This window comes from Myxine glutinosa, chromosome 10 (genome assembly GCF_964187855.1).
Source record: "Myxine glutinosa chromosome 10, kmMyxGlut1.1, whole genome shotgun sequence".
NCBI lineage: Eukaryota > Metazoa > Chordata > Myxini > Myxiniformes > Myxinidae > Myxine > Myxine glutinosa.
Genome location: NC_136270.1, coordinates 129,613,725 through 129,630,289, shown reverse-complemented (window position 1 = coordinate 129,630,289; position 16,565 = coordinate 129,613,725). Strand labels below are relative to the sequence as shown.

The window sequence follows — 16,565 nt, the reverse complement described above, 5'->3', positions numbered from 1 at the left end:
TAACTAGAAACAGAAATCAGAGAAGCAACCTCATCACGGCATCTTGGAAAAATCCTGGGTACGTTATATTGACGACATCTCGTTTATCTGGTCAGCTTCTAGATTTTGATTGGTGAAGCAATTCTATGACACAATATGCAAATTCTTAAAATCAGGTCAATTGACAAAAAATGGATGATTTTATGCAACCTTGACCCTTGACCTTTTGATCTCAAAAAAACAACAATCGACTACTACCCTTTTATTGGTGAACCAATTCAGTGACCTGATATGCAAATTCTTTAAATTTCAGGGCAATAGGGTGAAAATTGGTGATTTTATGCAACCTTGACCCTTGACCTTTTGATCTCAAAAAAACAACAATCGACTACTACCCTTTTGATTAGTGGACCATTTCAGTGATCCAATATGCAATTTATTTAAATTCCAGGTCAATCAGGTGAAAATTGCCGATTTTATGCAACCTTGACCTTTGACCTTTTGAGCTAAAAAATAATAATAATAATAATCAACCCTTACCTTTTCATTGGCGAACCAATTCAGTGACCCGATATGCAAATTCTTTAAATTTCAGGTCAATAGGGTGAAAATTGACAATTTTACGCAACCTTGACCTTTGACTTTTTGATTTAAAAAAACAATCGACTCCTACCTTTTCATTGTTGAACCAATTCAGGGACTCAATATACAATTTTTTTTTATTTCAGGTGAATCTGATGAAAATTGACGAATCAATTGCAAATCGATCACACACCACAATTCTGAGACGTGAGTCTTTTTGGAAACACAAACTTCGGACAAGGTTCCCTCATGGCATAAATTTTGATAATTAACGGACGTTCCAACTCATTCATTCCACCTCAACTCATTCACCGTAATTCATTCACTTCATTTTAACTCAACTGGACTACCGTCCAGTTGAGTTCATCACATACTGAACCCTCCGGCGTCCGACGTCTGTCGTCGTCGTCGTCTGTCGTCCGTTAACTTTTCGACGTTAACACTCCAGCGTCCACAAATATCAACCGATTCTGATCAAACTTGACAGGCAGCATCCTTACCCCAAGGACAAGGTTGGTATTACATTTCAGCCCGATCCCTTGAAAAATGGCGGACTTAGGCGACCATTTTGTTTTTGGTCATGAAAACGACGTTAACACTCTAGCGTCCACAAATATTAACAGATTTTGATCAAACTTAGAATGTTTAACCATTACCACACAAGGTAGGTTGCTATTGCATTCCAACCCGATCCGTCACAAAATGGCCGCCATAGGCCGCCATATTGTTTTCAGCTCCGAAACGACGTTAAGACTTTAACGTCCACAAATATTTATGGATTTTGATTAAACTTGGTGTGTGAGACTCTCACCACACAAGGTAGGTTGCTATCGCATGTCAACCCGATCTGTCACAAAATGGCCACCATACAAGGACCTTAAAATTATTACACAAGGATGTTGGCTTTTCATTTAAGTCAAATCTAGTACATACAACTGACCTACTTTAAAGTTGTCCAGTCAGTTCATTTAAGTTCTGCTTCCCTGGAAGCTCGAGTTTTTATAAAACATCCCTGTCACCTTTACAATTGTCATTAACAAATGTAGGCAGTGTATGTATATGAATATAAACAGCATATGAATATGCGCATGGATGTGTTTATAAATGTACGTGTGAACAGTATCAACTGTAAACTCACTCTCATTGAACTTTAGGAAGGTGAGCAGCTGTTAACGGAACCCCTCTCCTTTTTGTATGCATTTTATTTATGTATCAATATCATACCTTGTATGCAGATGATCTGGTGTTGATTGCGGAAAGTATGGATGGACTGAAGGAAAAGATGAACAAGTGGAAGGAATGTATGGAGACAAAAGGTCTGAAGGTGAATATCGGAAAGACGAAGGTGATGGCAAATGGTAAAGCATGTGGTGAGGTGGAAAGAACTGGGAAGTGGCCAAGTGCTGTGTGCAGGAAGGGTGTCGGAGTGAACTCCATTCAATGTATAATGTGCGCTCAGTGGGTTCATCAAAAATGTAGTGGTCTGAGAGGGCCATTAACCAGTGTGGCAGCTACATTCAAATGTAAGGTGTGCACAGAGGGAGCTGCAGATGGAGGAAATGTTGAGTTGGATCTTGGAGACGGCGTGAAGCTGGAAGGTGTGAAAACATTTTGCTACCTCGGAGACATGCTGAATGGAGAAGGTGGATCAGTCTCAGCAACGGTTGCTCGAGTGAGATGTGCATGGAAGACGTTTCGGGAACTGAGTGGCGTGCTGATGATGAGGGGAGTGTCGTTGAAGCTGAAGGGAAAGGTGTATGCTGCACGTGTGAGAAGTGTTATGATTTATGGGAGCGAGACATGGGTAATGAACGTAGAGCAGCAACGAAGGCTGGAAAGGGTGGAAATGCGAATGGTTCGATGGATGTGCGGAGTGTCGCTGAGAGAGAGTAAGACAAATGATGAATTGTGAAAGATGATGGGAATAGAGCCTGTGATTGATGCTGTGAAGAGGAACAGGTTGAGATGGTTTGGTCATGTGTTGAGGAAGGATGAAAGTGACTGGTTGAGAAGAGTGATGGAAATGAATGTAGAAGGAAGTAGAGGACGGGGAAGACCGAGAAAGACTTGGCTAAAGATGGTGGAAGAAGAAATGCGGGCAAGGGGATTAACAAGGAGAGATGCAGAAAATAGGGCAAAATGGAGAAGATTGTCATGGGGACCGCAAGGCTAACCCCCGCTCGAGCAGGGAAAATGGCCTTTAAAATGCCTGTTGTTGTTGTATCAATATCATACAAATGTCTTATTGACAGACATATGTCTGCTCTTTAATGTCTTTAATGATGTCTTAATGTTTAATGTCTGCGTAATGCCTGCTGTTCTTGAAGACTGAGAAGAAGGCCTATTCAGCCGAAAACTTGTCAAAAATAAAAGATTGTCCTGAAGCTACGTCTGTAACTCATTTTATTTCTTCAGATTATACACACACACACACACACACACACACACACACACACACACACACACACACACACACACACAGCCATAAGTACTGGAACAGTGAAGTCAAATTTATTTTTATTACTTTATACTCAAGAAAGTTGGATTTGAGATCAAAAGATGAATATGAGGCAAGAGTACAGAAGGTGATCTTTTATTTCTTGGTATTTCTATGAATATATGTTTTACCATTGTAGAACAATAACTCTTTTTATGTTCAGTCGGTCCCTTTATGTAAGCATGAGTTTGGGAACAGATTAACTTAAAGTAATTTAAAGAAGTATAATCGTTAGTATTTGACTGGGTACCCCTTACATGCAATGATGCATCGAACCTGTGACCCGCCGACATCACCAAACTCTTGGTATCTTCCTTTGAGATGTTTTGCCAAACCTTTACTGCAGCCATTTTCAGTTGTTGTTTGTTTGGGGGGTTTCTGACTTGAGTCTCCTCCAGCAAGTGAAATTCATGCTCCATTGGATTTAAATCAGGAAATTGACTTGGTCAGTCTAGAACATTCCACTTTTTTCTCCTGATGAACTTGGTTGCTTTGGCAGTGTGTTTTGGGTCATTGTCTTGCTGCATGGTGAAGCGCCACCCAATGAGTTTGGAGGAATTTTCTTGTACATAGGCAGACAAAATGTTTCTGTACAATTCCGAATTAATTCTGTTGCTGCCACCATTAGTTACATCATCAACTAGAATGGCACTCGGTAGAGAGGCATTAATACCCATCTGAACAGTTTACGTTTTGTATCCCACTGATAGGTCGGATCTCGATCCGGACCTGAATCAAAATGTAATCAGCTTGTTCTTATCACCAACTCATTCACCTAGTTTTGTTATAATCCATCCACAACTTTTTGTAATATCGTGCTATATATTGTTTTTGGCCCTATCACTCAATGGTCCGTCACCGTGTCCGTAAATGTTGAGCAGTCCAATCGAAGGCCCGAGGTGAGTGTGGCGTGCAGATCGAGCCCCGCTGTGGTCTGTGTGCCCAGGCTTTGCAAACGGGCCATGGGAACAGACCGGGCAGCGCAGCAGGAGATGCCAGCTCAGAACCCGGCACTGTGCGCCCCCACCGCATCAACACGAGACCAAGCACGTCCTGCTCAAGCATCTGGAGTGCTTTGTTTGTCCCAATGGTACGCTCACTCCGAGCGCTGCAAGAGCTCTATCTCCTTGGCTGCTCTTCCTCTTGGGCCACGGTCGTCATCGTGGTTGGTGTCCTCCATTCGCGACCACACTCAATCCTGTCATTTTGCTGGTCAACCCAGTTCCGATGCAGATACGCCGTGGTCAGAGCTTTGTTCAACACATCAGTCCCAGCCTCTGCGATGGACTTTGAGAGGGTCGGGCAACCTGGCATGGAATGGCTCATCAAGCGAGGTGCAGGCTTAGGCACGGGCTGTCCTGCACGCTATGTCCTCGAGAGGAGGTTATGGCAAAGCGTCTCCCATGCGGTGACGATGATATATATAGATATATATTTAACGCCTGCTCTTCAAGTTAAAGAAAGCTGCATGGGGCAACCAAGAAAGCTACACAAGGTAAGTAAGCCCTTTGCAGTTTCAAACACAACCTGGATTCCTCTACATTTGACATTCATATGTAGCACGTACCTACGTCATGCTCACCTTCTGTACCCTTGCCTACATGCCCTCTAAACCACTAGACCAGTTCCATCGCTTATTGGCAAGCCATCAGCATCATGCCCTCTACACCACCAGACTGGAATTATCGCTTATTGGCGAGCAATCAGCTACATGCCCTCTAAACTACCAGACCGGTGACATCTCTTATTGGTGAGCCATCAGAAACCTGCCCTCTAAACCACTAGACCATATTTATCGCTTATTAACAAGCCATCAGCTATATACCCTCTAAACCGCCAGACCAATTTCATTGCTTATTAACAAGCCATCAGCAACATGCCCTCTAAACTGCCAGACCTGTTTCATTGCTTATTAACAAGCCATCAGCAACATGCCCTCTAAACCGCCAGACCAGTTTCATCTCTTATTGGTGAGTTATCAGCTACATGCCCTCTAAATCGCCAGACCAGTTTCATCACTTATTGGTGAGTTATCAGCTACATGCCCTCTAAACCACCAGACCAGTTTCATCACTTACTGGTGAGGCTACATGCCCTCTAAATCGCCAGACCGGTTTCCTCGCTTATTGGCAAGCCATCAGCAACATGCCCTCTAAACCACCAGACCGGTTTCATCTCTTATTGTCATGCCATCAGCTACATGCCCTCCAAACCACCAGACCAGTTTCATTACTTATTGGCAAGCCATCAGCAACATGCACTCTAAACCACCAGACCGGTTTCATCTCTTATTGTCATGCCATCAGCTACATGCCCTCCAAACCACCAGACCAGTTTCATTACTTATTGGCAAGCCATCAGCAACATGCACTCTAAACCACCAGACCGGTTTCATCTCTTATTGTCATGCCATCAGCTACATGCCCTCCAAACCACCAGACCAGTTTCATTACTTATTGGCAAGCCATCAGCAACATGGCCTATAAACCACGAAACTGGTTTCATTGCTTTTTGGCGAGCCATTAGCAACATGCCCTCTAAACCGCCAGACCGGTTTCATCACTTATTGGTGAGTTATCAGCAACATGGCCTATAAACCGCGAAACTGGTTTCATTGCTTATTGGCGAGCCATAAGCAACAGCATCGATCTTATTGGCGAGTCATCAGCGACAGCATCGATTGATACCATAGTTATACTCAATAAATAAAAGAACATGGTCAACTGTTCCTTGTCCTGAGATATAGAGGTGTGTGCTTTTACAGTTTTTGGGATTCTGAGTCAATGCTTTGCAAGCGGTCAATAATTGAAACCGTGAAAGTAGATAATGCAGTGAAATGTGTACTCAGACAAGCAGCCTTACCTGTATGCAAGCTTCTGATATTTATGATGCGATCTGTCGGGTTAGGGTTGTGTTTGTGGTTGTCATAAGTGAGCGAGGCCATTGCTGCTGCATACGTGGCTGATGCATCCAGGCCTGACACACGGAGAACATCAGAGAGCTTTTCACTTGATATGGAGGTAACCTCAGGTGCTGTAAGGGTTGCCAGTTTGAGGTCCTCGAAAGTTTTGTCCATCGGGTTGAGAATTGTAACCTGGAAGCAGCACATGGCCAAGGTTCGCATGAAATCTGACAAGTTATTCCTCCATGATAATTCAATTGACTTTACAGTTGACCTTTACATACAGTTGACCTTTACAGAACCACTTATGGTATTGGAGGTGCTGATGGACTATAATGACCAAAGAAAGGTAGCTCATTTTTTTTACAGCAAAAATAAATGGGTCAACTACAGATTATGCAAACATGGCAGACTGGTCTACCTGTTCCTCCTTTGGATTTCAAATCCTTGACTATACGCCCCCATTTGCTGGACAAAAGTAACCAAAAGACTCTTAGAAATATCAAGTATTTAAGTGTTTATGTGATACATACAGGCATCACCTGCCTGTAAACCACCAGGATGAGAGTTTATAGGTGGGTTGGGATTCAAACCCAGAATAGATAGCACAGAGGAGAGTGCGCGTACCTCTCGGATATCCCGCCAGCCTCATACTTATTTATAGAGAGAACATTTCATTTTATCCTTTTGTTTTTGTTTACATGTAATGATGAAAGCAATTGAATTTGAGGGGGAATTTTTCATGAACGATGTGATTGGCACGGGCTAATTGCACGAGGGGAAAATGTGGTGTTCACTTATTCTACACACCTGCACACACTCCAGGGTGCCAGGCTCAGCATGGATAGTCAACTTGCCAGGTAGTACCTTCACCGGCCCAGCCTCCTCTATGAACTGCACGGTGCCTGGTCCCGAGTATCTCATTTCTGTGGAGGCAGAGGTGGTAAGGGGGGAAGGGGGAAAGGGGGAAAGGGAGGGGGAGGGAAGGGGGGGGAGGGAAGGGGGGGGAGGGGGAGGGAAGGGGGGGGAGGGGGAGGGAAGGGGGGGGAGGGGGAGGGAAGGGGGGGGAGGGGGAGGGAAGGGGGGGAGGGGGAGGGGAGGGAAGGGGGGGGAGGGGGAGGGGAGGGAAGGGGGGGGAGGGGGAGGGGAGGGAAGGGGGGGAGGGGGAGGGAAGGGGGGGAGGGGGAGGGAAGGGGGGGAGGGGGAGGGAAGGGGGGGAGGGGGAGGGAAGGGGGGGAGGGGGAGGGAAGGGGGGGGAGGGGGAGGGAAGGGGGGGAGGGGGAGGGAAGGGGGAGGGGAGGGGGGAAGGGGGAGGGGGGAGGAAGGGGGAGGGGGGAATGGGGAGGGAGGAAGGGGGAGGGGGGAATGGGGAGGGGGGAAGGGGGGTTGGGGGAGGAGCGGGGAATATTACACAACAGTAAATGACAATGAATAACAATTATTCATGGAATGTAGTTCGAGGAGTTTTCATTGTCTTTGTGCCTACTGAGCTACAGTTGCAGCAGAACAATAAACCAAGAGTTGTTTATACCTATCAAATATTCCCAGCAATCCCAGATTCCCCGCAGTGTCCATGTGTTTTATACTTCTCCCACCTCCCCCCAAGCCCTCTCCCTCCCACAGATCTCCCGATGTCCCTGCTCTCAAATGTTGTGTTTATGTGCTTCCCCTTCTCTCCCCATCTTGTCTCCCCTCCCCAGCTCCCATTATTATATGTTTTATGTGTGCGTTTGATTTTTTTGTGTGCTTAATGTTTGCTCTTTCACGAGTCTGGATCTTGTAACAAAAAAAAAAAAAAATCACCTGGTGTAGAACCTACACACACCTTCAAATTTATCGTTATTGAAGTCGGCAAAACTATACACCGATAAAAAGTTTTTATCTTGTCGATATAGACCTTGGTGTCTCACTGGCCTTTTACTCCTTATTGGTTACGAAGGAAAGATTCATGTGTATATATGTATATATTAAACCAAAGAAGCACACTGACCCAATGACATGATGCTGACGTCATGTACATAAATTATACCAACACATCACCTTGAAACTTGGAGGCATCCGTGTGGCACTCAAGTCTTTGGAGTCTGAGATTTAAGGCCTATGGTCATGAATAGCCGAAAGCAAAGAGGCCGATCTAGATTTATCCCTTGTTGTGGACTCATCAGGACAACATAGTGCTGATCGTTTATTCGTGACAATATTAGGATAATTCATAAACTACTGGTATAAAGACCGTCAAAAATGACGGTGTGGAACAGTTTATTCGACGGACGGTGCAGCCTCGTGAGCGTGCCAAAGTCTGAAGCCTCGGCCCAGTGTCAGTTGTCCTTATATCTTCTTTATTTATTAGACATTCTACAGATATAAATGAACACTCATTTTACTCTACGCACGTAGCACATCACGTGCAGCAGATTTCATCTTCCTGCACCTTGTATTTATTGTTATTTTTTTTAAACGCTTCGCATTCACATCAATCAGAGTCAATGGCTCCACACATATGCTGCAGGTCATGCTTCACACACACAATCAGGTGATCTAACAAAGAATCAATCGGTCTTTAACTATGCAGGTAGAGACCAGATGTCCTTACCGATACTTGTGCACCATGGTGGTGTTAGACATGCAAGGTAGTTCAGAACGACCCAGGTTCCTTTGGCCCAGTGATGCATCCCTGCAGGTATCCTACACGAGACACGACAACCCTTTGGTTACCTAGGTATCCTTGTGCATTTTGATACCACGTCCTTGTTTACTCATTTTAAACAATCATACAAGTAAAGCCGCTGTCACACCTTGACGTTTTAGCCAGCGTATGCCGACGTATGAAAAATTTGGCGAATACGCTGGCACACGTCGAATACGTTATGGGTAAGTTTTGTATACGTTAAGAGCACGCTGAAGCACGCTGGCATACGTCGTAGTACGCCGAGCTCGTCGACAAATTTTGTGCATGCACAAAATTTGTCGACGTATGCCAGCGTATGACTCACACCAGCACTCAATTTTGATACGTCGGCATACGCTGGCTAAATCGTCAAGGTGTGACAGGGTTTTCAGTAATTGAAGGGAATAGTTATATCACCATTCGGGTTCACGAGATACTTATCAGTAAGTCCATGGCTCGACATAAATAAATGAAGAATAGAGTCAAATAAACTGTCATTTGTTTACAATTTACACCTTTAAAATAAGTAATCACCTTTATTTTCATTGACTATTCCTACATTAGGCCACAGACCTGATAAATCACACTCATCTGTGAATGAATAAATGTCTTCTTTTTCAATCGAACAGAACACAAAGCATGGCGGGAACTGACAGGATACGTCAAAGGTAACAACGGAGTGCTTTAGGTTTGATTCCCGAGCGAAGACAATCTGACTACAAACTGTCATCCTGATGCCAAAACTCAGAGTTAGTCCGTCATTGTTTCAGAAAAAAGGTTAAGCTGGCTGTCTCATCGGGTAGCACTTACTAGTGGACATCAAATATCCCAGAATGCACGTGGATAAACCTCACAATAGTTTAACCTATTTTAGTGTAGAAGGTTTAACCTATTTTAGTATAGAAAGTTTAACCTATAAGTTTAACCGCAACACTATTTTAGTCAAGTGACTTTTATCTATATCATAGTTTAACCTATTTTAGTCAAGTGAGTTTTATCTATATCATAGTTGAACCTATTTTAGTCAAGTGAGTTTTATCTATATCATAGTTTAACCTATTTTAATCTGGTGAGTTTTATCTATATCATAGTTTAACCTATTCCAGTGTAGAAAGTTTAACCTATTTTAGTGTAGAAAGTTTAACCTATTCCAGTGTAGAAAGTTTAACCTATTTTAGTCAAGTGAGTTTTATCTATATCATAGTTTAACCTATTTTAATCTGGTGAGTTTTATCTATATCATAGTTTAACCTATTCCAGTGTAGAAAGTTTAACCTATTTTAGTGTAGAAAGTTTAACCTATTTTAGTGTAGAAAGTTTAACCTATTTTAGTGTAGAAAGTTTAACTTATAAGTTTAACCGCAACACTATTTTAGTCAAGTGATTTTTATCTATATCATAGTTTAACCTATTTTAGTCAAGTGAGTTTTATCTATATCATAGTTTAACCTATTTTAATCTCATGAGTTTTTATCCTATTTAATTTTATAATATAATTTATAATAATGGTTTAACCTATTTAGCTCTGCAACTGAAGGTGGATAGAGGTTGTTTTCACCTGTTCGTTTGTTACTTGGTTAAAAAAAATAACAATTTTTGACAAGTATGTGGATCACCCCGGTGTGTGTGTGTGTGTGTGTGTGTGTGTGTGTGTGTGTGTGTATGTGTGTGTGTGTGTGTGTGTGTGTGTGTGTGTGTGTGTGTGTGTGTGTGTCTGTCCGCTCACTTATACTTGCCTAAAGGTCACAATTTTAAACCGATCTTCACGAAACTTCACCAAATGGTAGAGTTCGTGGTCCGACAAAATCCTATATATTTTTGAGGTCAAAAGGTCAACATAGGCCAAATTTCTAAAATTGACAATTTTCATCTGATTAACTTAATTTGAAGAAGATTTGCATATCAGGTCACATAATTCAAAAACTAATTATTTGTGAAGTCAAAATGTTGCTCTACCGAGTGCCAGTCTACTTTGTTCTCTTTTGCCAAGTGTCGCTCTTTAAGTGATTTTTCATCTGTCTGTCTGTTTGTGAGCAGGATATCTCAAAAATATGTGGACGGATTCGAACAAAATTTGGTGAAGAGGTTGGGTGTATGACGAGGACGAAATGATTAGTTATTGGTGAAGATCCGGATCCAGATCTAGATCTGAGAATTTAAAAGTCATTCTTCGCCATTGAGTGATAGGGCCAAAAACGATATGTAGCATATTAACATGATAATTCAACAAAAAGTTGTTTACGACCAATGACAAAACGTGGTGAATGAGTTGGTCGAATGACAAGAACAAGCAGATTAGATTTTGGTTCAGGTCCGAATCTAGATCCGGCCTATCAGTGGGATACAAAACGTGAACTGTTCACCTGGCGCAGGTGTGCTCTCTACTGAGTGCCGTTCTCGTTTAGTCTTGTGATTCATGGTCCACCATGTGGGTAAATAAACCCATACAATCATCGAAAAGACAAAGACCATCAAATCCAGTGTGGTTTTCCATTAAGATCACTGGCGGTTTAAACGACCCTGTTCTCTACTGAAACCAAAGGTCCCAAAATAAAACTCGAGTTTCACGAAAAGTCAAACTGTAATGAACGATTTTCGTTTAAGGAACCATACTGAAAGGGTCAATGAAAGTCCGATTTATAATCCTAACCTTGTATACTAAATGTTAACTAGACAAAACAAGTAATCATTAGTAATAATAACCCGCACGATCTGTACTCCACACGTATTTACGTAAATTCTGTTCGTTTCTCCCTTCAGGTTTGAACATGTCGATGAACTCACAAACAAGTTTTTATTTTTTATAACTAATTGCTAAGTGAGCTGATTGTTCCGAGTCCTGGCTGAGCTCTGGTTCGGGCTCACCTATTGTTGTTAAACGTTTCGTGCTGGAACACGCGCGAGACAGACCCAGGTAAAGCCTGCCATCTGGACAGGTTGTACTTACGGTTCTGGCTTGGATCTGAAGTTTGCTGTGATCACTCAAGGTATAACCAGTGTTTGCGGTCTATCTGGACCCTTTACCTGTGCTTCGCATCCCACACTATCTCTCGCACGGAATTTCCATTACTACGTAAAGGTAAGAGTGGCGGCGCGTCTCCCTCTCTCCTCCAAGCAAAGAATTGCCGTGAAAAACCTCGGGTGTCTATTGGGCACGCCTCCCGGCATATTTGCCCCGCCTCCCAGCATATTTGCCCCGCCTCCCGGAATATTTGCCCCGCCTCCCGGCATATTTGCCCCGCACCCTTGCCAGGCCCAGACAGATACCGGATACGCTTCAAGCTCTCAAACAATTAAATAATTTAATTATAATCCTCAAAAAGTGAAACCACAGTGACGTCTGAGAAAGGCCGCTACATCCCAACTACCTGTGTGGACAATAGCAATTACATTTTTTTGTTCGCCCCCCCTCCCCCTAATTTAATGATAAAGAGTTGTCGGCAGACAATATGATTGTCCATCCTTGATCGCCGGACAAAGTTCGCAGTGTGGTCTATTCTTAAAAAGGGAATTTCAAATTTACACATTTTACATTAATTACATTCCAGAATCGCCACCTGATAATCACGATATTACCACCTTATCATCATCCTCTTACCACCTTATCATCACCCTCCTACCACCTTATCATCACCCTCTTACCACCTTATAATCTCACTCTTACCACCATATCATTACCTTCTTACCACCTTATAATCACCCTCTTACCACCTTAAAATCACGATATTACCACCTTATCATCATCCTCTTACCATCTTTCATCACCCTCTTACCACCTTATCATCACCCTCCTACCACCTTATCATCACCCTCTTACCACCTTATCATCACCCTCTTACCACCTTATCATCATCCTCTTACCACCTTATAATCACCCTCTTACCACCTTAAAATCACGATATCACCACCTAATCATTACCCTCTTACCACCTTATCATCACCCTCTTACCACCTTATCATCATCCTCTTACCACCTTATCATCATCACCCTCTTACCACCTTATCATCATCCTCTTACCACCTTATCATCATCCTCCTACCACCTTATCATCACCCTCTTACCACCTTATCATCACCCTCTTACCACCTTATCAGCACCCTCTTACCACCTTATCATCACCCTCTTACCACCTTATCATCACCCTCTTACCACCTTATCATCACCCTCTTACCACCTTATCAGCACCCTCTTACCACCTTATCAGCACCCTCTTACCACCTTATAATCACCCTCTTACCACCCTCTCACCACCTTATCATCACCTTCTTACCACCTTAAAATAAGCCACTTACCACCTTATCATCACCCTCTTACCACCTTATCATCATCCTATTACCACCTTATAATCACCCTCTTACCACCTTATTATCACCCTCTTACCACTTTATAATCACCCTCTTACCACCTTATCATCATCCTCTTACCACCTTATCATCACCCTCTTACCACCTTATAATCTCACTCTTACCACCATATCATTACCTTCTTACCACCTTATAATCACCCTCTTACCACCTTAAAATCACGATATTACCACCTTATCATCATCCTCTTACCATCTTTCATCACCCTCTTACCACCTTATCATCACCCTCCTACCACCTTATCATCACCCTCTTACCACCTTATCATCACCCTCTTACCACCTTATCATCATCCTCTTACCACCTTATAATCACCCTCTTACCACCTTAAAATCACGATATCACCACCTAATCATTACCCTCTTACCACCTTATCATCACCCTCTTACCACCTTATCATCATCCTCTTACCACCTTATCATCATCCTCTTACCACCTTATCATCACCCTCTTACCACCTTATCATCATCCTCTTACCACCTTATCATCATCCTCCTACCACCTTATCATCACCCTCTTACCACCTTATCATCACCCTCTTACCACCTTATCAGCACCCTCTTACCACCTTATCATCACCCTCTTACCACCTTATCATCACCCTCTTACCACCTTATCAGCACCCTCTTACCACCTTATCAGCACCCTCTTACCACCTTAAAATAAGCCACTTACCACCTTATCATCACCCTCTTACCACCTTATCATCATCCTATTACCACCTTATAATCACCCTCTTACCACCTTATTATCACCCTCTTACCACTTTATAATCACCCTCTTACCACCTTATCATCATCCTCTTACAACCTTATAATCACCCTCTTACCACTGTTACGGATTCGTCACTTCCGTTGTTGTGGTTTTCATCCACTTGGAACATTTCTGGTTCCATGTATTATTATTATTGTTGTTTGAGGGAAATAGCAATTGTTATTGTCAAAAGGTAAAAAGGTTAATGTTTTAAATGAAACAGGAACCGGACGGCGACGAAGAGGAAGAGGAGAGAAAGAAGGCGGAGTGAGTGAGTCGGACAAGAAAGCCGAGCTGCTCCGTGTTCTGAAGCAAACGTTGTCGAACGGGAGTCACTCGCGAACTTTGGGTTTCACGGGAAAGGGATTCCTGCGACAGAGTTGTCATCGCTGTGACCGATCAACCTGCGTGTCAGGTTTTTGGCAGTGGATTCCGAGGAGAATTATCGTCGGGCCGTTAGGTCTCAGGAACGGGTCGTCGGCCATTTTGACTCGCGCAATTCACGCGTCGAGCAAGGTTTCTTTGCTTCGTCAGCCGTTTTCCCCGCTTTCAGACGTATCTGGTGTGTGTGTGTGTGACGTGGCTTTTGAGTGGAAAGTCTGCGTTTTCACCGCTTTCAGACGTATCTGGTGTGTGTGTGTGATGTGGCTTTTGAGTGAAAGTCTGCGTGTCGCCGACTGTGAGCTGTGGAACGTCCATACCCGAGGGTGTGATTTCCCCGTCGCCTGGAGGGCGCCTTTGGATTTCCCAGTCGCCTTGAGGGCGCGTTTGCACAGCTTTGGCCGCGTGACTGTGACTATCATCCGAACGGGATTCTGGTCTCGATTGGACATTGATCTGTCGATCGCTGGAGCGGATCGACGTTGGCTTGAAGCCGGGGATTAGAGACATTGGGGATGTTCTTGTTTCACTCACTTGGAGCACAGTGAGTTATATATTACAAAACTGATGGTACCATCATAGGATATTGATTGTACTTTTGATTCATATTATTGTTGTGCTGTTATTATTGTGTGATCTTTATACAATATTTGTTTGTGAGTAACAATTGGTGTGGCTTCACCATTGTTCTTTGACATACAGAATAACACATTTTTCTGCCGTGACTCCTCTCGGGGCTCGGAGGTACACTGTGACCAGGGGGTCGGGGAGGAGCACGTAACAGAAATTGGGGGCTCGTCCGGGATATTAGGAACTCATCCAAAATTGGCCCAAATTGAAATTGGGGTCCTCGTCCGGGATTAAATTCCCTGATAATATTCGTCCGGTGGTTGGCATGTGAGGCTGGTTCCACCCTTCAATGAAAAGGAGGGTAGCCAAGTTTTTTTTTACACTTTGAGAAAGCGGCTCAGATGCTAAAATGGCCTGTGGGGTCCTCGACTATGTTAGTGCAACGTGTTCTGGTGGGTAAAGCTCAAGATATATTTTCGGCTTTACCGATTGACAAATGTACAGATTATGAGGAAGTGAAAAAAGCCATTCTCAAAGCCTATGAATTGGTCCCTGAAGCTTACCGGCAAAAAGTCCGGAATGCCAGGAAGAGGGAGAGTGAGACCCATGTGGAGTTTGCCAGAAGGAAGGAAACAATGTTTGATCGGAGCGGTGGAAAGGGGTTGGGAAAGACTTCAAACTGTTGCAACAATTGATCTTGGTGGAGGAATTCAAACAGTGTGTCCACGCGGACATTAAAGTACATCTGGAGGAAAAGAAGGCACCAGAGTTGTATGAGGCAGCAACCGTGGCAGATGACTATGCCTTGACACACAGGATGGGGTTCCACAAACCTAACTTCCCACCTTGAGTTTGCCAGGGGAGTTATGGTACATCCGGTGCGGAGAATGAATATTCATGCTGGCGGCCTAGAGATGACTATGAGGACAAATCTGATACCGCGACTTTTAGGGATCAGAAGACTACAGTTCCAAGACAGACTTATCTTCCGGGGGGCTCGAGGCAGACCACGAGTTTTTCCTCCGGGCCTACTTGCGCTTTTTGAAAGAAACCTGGACACTTGATGTCCCAATGTTATGCCCTGGAAAGGAAAAATCAGAAGCGGAGTCAGACTAGTACAACTCCGAATGCATTGGCAAATGCGAGAAATCGTCCTTGGAGGACAGTGCCTTGTGAAGGTTCCCATGCCAAAGTAATGGCATCACAGAACGACCTTGTTCAAGAGGGTTACAAACCTTTTATTACAGAGGGGTTTGTGTCACTGGATGGAGACTTGACTAACCAGAGACGTGTTAGGGTATTGAGGGACACAGGAGCACATCAATCTTTGATGCTTGGGGGCATTTTGCCATTGTCAGAGAAGACGGCAACTGGTGTTAGTGTTCTTTTACCGGGGGTTGGTGGCTATGTTAAAGCTCCACTTCATGTCATCCATTTAAAGTCGGATTTGGTGTCAGGACCGGTCACCGTAGGTTTACAAGCCACTCTTCCTGTAGAGGGAATATCTTTTGTTATCGGGAATGATTTGGCCGGTGGTCAAGTTTCTTGTAACCCGATGTTTGTTGAAAAGCCTAGTGTGGAAAATAACACCGCACAGTTAGAGCAGGAGATTCCGGGTATCTTTCCATCCTGTGCCGCGACTCGTGCTATGGGTAGGAAGCTCTCTGAAGAGAAGAGGAAGGTACGGACGTCACGCTTTGCACAGACACTTCGTGTCAAGTACCCTGAAACTAAGTGTCAGCGCACACGAGTCATGAATAGAGGCAATGTTGGCAAGCTCTTTGTAGGTGGACTGAACTTTGACACAAGAGAAGATGTTCTGGACTCTGTCTTTGGCAAATATGGACCACTCTTGGAAGTGTTGCTGA

At 43.7% G+C, this 16,565-nt stretch overlaps 1 protein-coding gene across 1 annotated transcript in view; it reads right to left on the bottom strand.

Annotated features, from left to right (window-relative positions):
• Positions 1 to 11,724, bottom strand: part of LOC137433767 (uncharacterized) — a 55,807-nt gene extending 44,083 nt beyond the window's left edge. The window contains exons 1-4 of the mRNA XM_068126062.2: positions 11,576 to 11,724; positions 8,554 to 8,645; positions 6,771 to 6,886; positions 5,921 to 6,152 (exon numbers count right to left, since the gene is read on the bottom strand). Of these exons, the coding sequence (XP_067982163.2) occupies positions 5,921 to 6,152; positions 6,771 to 6,886; positions 8,554 to 8,632 (427 nt within the window). The 5' untranslated portion in view covers positions 8,633 to 8,645; positions 11,576 to 11,724. The remainder of the gene's footprint in view (positions 1 to 5,920; positions 6,153 to 6,770; positions 6,887 to 8,553; positions 8,646 to 11,575) is intronic.
• Between the last annotated feature and the right edge of the window lie 4,841 nt (positions 11,725 to 16,565).